General features: G+C 47.2%; 1 protein-coding gene across 1 annotated transcript; it reads right to left on the reverse strand.

Moving 5' to 3' along the window:
• Positions 1-448: 448 nt before the first annotated feature.
• LOC106527269 (transmembrane protease serine 9-like) lies at positions 449-2640 on the reverse strand. The gene has a single exon (XM_014022103.1). The coding sequence runs from the start codon at positions 2556-2558 to the stop codon at positions 804-806; it is 1755 nt and encodes a 584-aa protein (XP_013877557.1). The 5' UTR covers positions 2559-2640; the 3' UTR covers positions 449-803.
• Between the last annotated feature and the right edge of the window lie 2463 nt (positions 2641-5103).

The following is a 5103-nucleotide window of genomic DNA, read 5'->3' on the forward strand; positions in this document are numbered from 1 at the left end:
TGTGTGTGTGTGTGTGTGTGTGTGTGTGTGTGTGTGAAGCTGAAGAAAGTTATAGTTATCAGAGATTAGCACTGATGTTAAAAACACAACACTATATTAGGTTTTCCTTTTATAATGCTGACAATGTTTAATCTACATGTCTGAATTATACACACGTAATGAAAACGTTCTAATGACATTAGATGAGACTTTTGAATGAATGCCTGTGATTCAGCCGTAGGTCAGTAGGGAGCGACCGCGGGCATTGAAGACCATGTATAAATGGATGTACTTCCTGGTTTTTGGGCAGTGTGGTTTCCTGTCAGCTCCGGTGACATTAAACCTCGCTCAGTTCCAGAATTCTGGTGTTGTAAGGTTTTATTCCTTCTACAAATCATTTTATTTAACAGTGGTGATTTTCATATTGACTTCAGTCTTTGAACACGTATTTTCTTACAAAGCGATGAAAAAATCTTTAAGTTTTATTTTCACATTCAGGACAGGAGGCACAGAACAAATACATCTGTATAATACAGCCAACAAAAGCATTTCAACAGATACATTCAGTGAGACAGGTTTTACTCTGTGGTACAAAAACTGCTTTATGTTCTGGACCTGGTCCAGTTGTACTAAATGTCCTCGGTGTGGGACCTGGTCCACTTGTATTACGTGTCCTCAGGTTGGGACCTGGTCCAGTTGTACTAAGCGTCCCCGGTGTGGGACCTGAGGTTTCAGATCTGAGTTTAGCCTCAGCCAGAGACAAGAGTTCAGCTGACAGAGTTCAAACATTTCATCTTCATGGACATCAGACCACAGGAACTTGTTTATATGAAGGCTTGGACACATGAAATGCAGGTGAAAAGATGGACGAACAGGTAGAAGGAGGAGAAAAGAGGTGAGCTTCCTGCAGTTGTCATGTTGACAGCTGGGTTGGAGGGTTGGTTGGTGACGTTGATGCTGTTGGTGTTGGACAATGTGTTGATGGAAGGTGGAGACAAGAACCCTCCCAGTGCTGTATTCAGGAATCTCTCAAAATTGTTCAAGTTAGGAAAGTCCGTCTGCGCATCCCCTCCTCTGATGGACACACTGTCTGGGACCACGACCACCTGGAACCAGGCCCCGCCTCTTTCACACATTAAGGGATTTCCGGAGTCACCCTGCCCCAGGGTCACCTGTTGTGTGCAGATACTTCCTGGTTGTGATGTGTTGCCACAGTTCACCACCGAGGTCTGGTACTGCTTCAGAACTGATCCTTGACCAGAGCTCCAGCCAACAGTCCAGCAGATGGATCCTTCAGAGAAGTTTCTTCCAAAGTCCAGACAGATGGGCTGGATGTAGTTGCTCAGGGCGGGTTTGGCTGACAGCTGGAGAACCACGATGTTGGGCTCTGTCTGGTTGCTCATGATGATATTCATCACAGTGAAAGACATCTCAGAGGGGCTTGATCCGTTCAGATTCAGACGACCAAACATCACGGTCCAGTCAGAAACATTTATGGAGCCTGARAAGCAATCAGCGCTGCTCAGGACAAAGTCTTCAGACACCAGCGTCCCTCCACACACGTGCTGTCCATGTTTTTGCAGACTCACTATCCACGGCCACTCACCAGCCATCACCATAGAACCTCCAGCAGAATTAGGAAAGTTCAGCGGGACTTGTCCACAGGCCACAGGTTCAGGCGCCAGGCCTGGACAGGAAACAGTATGGTCACTGTTGAACCCAGTGGATGTAAAGGTGATGAAGCCCGGCTGGTTGCTGGTAATCTGGGTGTTAATCCAGTCCTGGTACTGGGACACTCTGGTATAGACTCCTGGCCTATTCGCTGTTGCACATCCAAACCCAAAACTCACGATTCCTGACTGAATCCATYGATCGCCCTGTTGAACCACCATCGGACCTCCTGAATCCCCCTTACAGGCGTCTTTCCCTCCCTGAGGCAACCCGGCACATATCATGTTGTCAGTGATGTTTCCTACTCCATAGTGACAGTTACACTGCCTGTTTCCTACAACTGGAAGATCCACCTCCTGCAGGCTTGCAGGAAAAACTGAATTTTCATCATTTTGAAGTAGGCCCCAGCCGGTGATCATGGAGTTCACTCCGCTGTAGAAGGTGCTGTCTGAAGCTGCCAGGCACACAGGTGAGATGTAGGCGTTGAAGTTTACAGGTGAGGAGAGCCTCAGGAGGGCGATGTCATCATCACTGTTTCCAGAGTTGTAGTTTGGATGAACAATGATCTGAGCTACTCTGTATGAATTGATTTCAGGATTTTGAGAAACTTGATTTACGATGGGTTGCCTCAGGTTTGAACCCAGGAACACCTTCAGCTCACCTGAGCTTCTGCCTCGGACACAGTGGGCAGCAGTCAGAATCCACTGGTTGTTGATCAGAGATCCTCCACAGAAACTAGATGGGATCTGGACAAAGGCCATCCAGGGCCACCTGCCTTCAGGAGCCACAGATCCTCCAATTATCCTGGTGTTGAGTTGAGGTCGACCACAGATGTTTAACTGAGACTCGGACTCTTTGGTCAGAAGAGTCAGTGCAGTCAGAACACAGATCACCTGGGAGAAAGACATACCTGCAAGTTAGGCTCAACTCTATTCTGTCTATTCTCTATTCTGGGATGAGTTTAAATAATCTCAGACTCCAGCCCCGCCCCCTCACGCACACAAACATTCTCACCTTACATAATGTTGGGTCCTGGTAACATAATTAATTACCTGTTTGACTGCGTGCCACACGTGTTCCCGTATTTGTTATCCAACATTTAGATGAGTCAGAATTAAAAATTAATTAACTAGAAAATGAGACCAGAGGACTTCCTGCTTCTTCTTCTTTATATTTAGACCCAGAATAACAGAAGGAAGCTCACACACCTGGCCCAGGTGTGTGAGCAATCCAGACAGGACTTTATAAACATCATGTCCTCCACAGGTCTGCTGAGACCTCTGTCCTCCACAGGTCTGCTGAGACCTCTGTCCTCCACAGGTCTGCTGGGACCTCTGTCCTCCACAGGTCTGCTGAGACCTCTGTCCTCCACAGGTCTGCTGGAAGACCACAGAAGGTCTCAGCCGAGGACAGAGGGTCTCAATGATGGACATTGTGTTGAAGGTAAAGACTATCAGACTGTCCCCCAGCAGCTGATGTCCTGTGTCTACACCCGCTCAGATTATTCAGAGGGTCCATAAGACTGGAGACAACCTCCCTGTCCACAAGGGGACAACTGATGAGACTAGAGGTGAACTCCAAGGTCACCAGATCCCACCATCAGTCTCTTTGAGACAAAGTGGACTTTATAGAAGAMAACCAAGAGGACACCGGACCACCAACAGTCCACAAGACTCACAATAGTCCTTAAAGATGAGGTCAAATGTCATCCTGTCTAAAACAACTAACCTGTTGACGGTCAAAGGACTGGACTTCACCAGAACCAGGTCTACAGTAGAGGGGGTCTTCATAAAAACAGGGTCCAATGTGGGTTTCAGAGACAGTCCTGTCTCTGTGGACATGTTGATCAGTTTAAGTCGACTCTAAAGCAGAAACAGTTTTTTATTCTTTAGTTGTTTTTTTCTTTGATGTTTTGTTTGTATTTGAAGTGAAGATCAAACAGGTTTGTTGACTTTGAAGAATCACGTTCAACATGGCGGTAAAACACCTGTTAAAACACCTGTTAAAACACCTGTCTGCATTCTTCTCCTCTTCATCACCTTCAYGTTGGAACAATGCGGTCTTCAGTGTCTGGAAACTGGAAGCAATAGAAACACGTTCTGCTCTTTATTGGAAGTCACCTGACGGATCGTCTCACCTGAGCCATGATTGATGAGGAATCAGCTCGGAGCGTCTTCCTGACAGGTAACTGGACCTGCTGGTTCCACATATTACAAGAATCGGACCTGTCATCACTGCAGAGTTTACCGCTCTTACCAACATATTTCTGATTACCTGTGTTATATAACCACAGAGCGAGCCCCGCCACCTCTAAGGGACCAACCAGCTGCCCCTGCACAGCCCCCGGCCGCCACCAAAGGCCATCCACACACCCCCCACCCCWGAAGAAATACTACACCCACCCCAACATTCGTACAACTCTCAGAACATATAGCACACTAGACACCCAGGCTGGGTTGACCCACCCACTCCATGGGTCACCGGGGTCYTGCACCCAGCCACTACCGCCCCCTGGCCCACCAGTGCACCAAAGGCCCACAGCCCAGAGCCTGGCACCAGGGTACCAAGCCCCCCAAGTCCCACCAAGACCGCTGCCCAGGGGTGGCACGACCCCAGAACCCTAAGCCCCCCATGCCAAGCCCGAACCCACCCCAGCACAGCTAGACCACCGGATCGGCGACCCATGCTGAGGATGAGGATCTGCCTCACTCRTTTCTAATTTTATCTCCTAAAAAAAAAAATTTCCTAAATTTTTGGCTGAAGGAGGAGCTTTGAAAGGTAAAACAAACTCATTTTCTGCTACATTACTGCCAACCTCCTGGGCTGAAGATGCTGCCAGAGGCTCATTATTCCTCCACCGGTCAGAGGAGTCGCTTTGGACCGGACCGGTGCTCCRTAACTGCAGCCATCATCGTCTCCAGGTCCAGGAGCTGAATGCCAGTGATGACGCACAGAAAAGTGTTTGACTCTAAGGACAGCTGAAGACAAACCACCGATAATAACATCTGTTAGAATRTTGTCTGAACCAGCGGGAGGATTTTGATTAAACTCTGAGGAGTAATCATGGCCTGAAAGTCTACAGCTGATTCACTTTTACAGTTTAACTCAGACATGGATAGACGGCCTATTGGAAGCTGAATGACATAAACATGTTGCCGCCATATTGGAGGTGGCAGAGAAGAGGAAGCAAAATGTCTCACAGTTGTGCAGCTTGGAAATGTTTTAAATGTTTAGATGTCCAAACAAAATCAGAATGAATTMCCTTTCACRTGTAAGGCTTAACACTTTCTGATTATTTTTGAGCCTCAGTTTGCAYGATTTTCACCATTTTAATATGRTTTTACGAGTGCCAACATGTCAAAGAAAATACTAAGGTTTATGGTTTCCCGCTCAGAATTCATTACTTAAATGCCATTTACTTTAGTCTGCACATGTATGTGTGTATATATATAT

Source organism: Austrofundulus limnaeus, unplaced genomic scaffold (genome assembly GCF_001266775.1).
Source record: "Austrofundulus limnaeus strain Quisiro unplaced genomic scaffold, Austrofundulus_limnaeus-1.0 Scaffold318, whole genome shotgun sequence".
NCBI classification, from domain to species: Eukaryota; Metazoa; Chordata; class Actinopteri; order Cyprinodontiformes; family Rivulidae; genus Austrofundulus; species Austrofundulus limnaeus.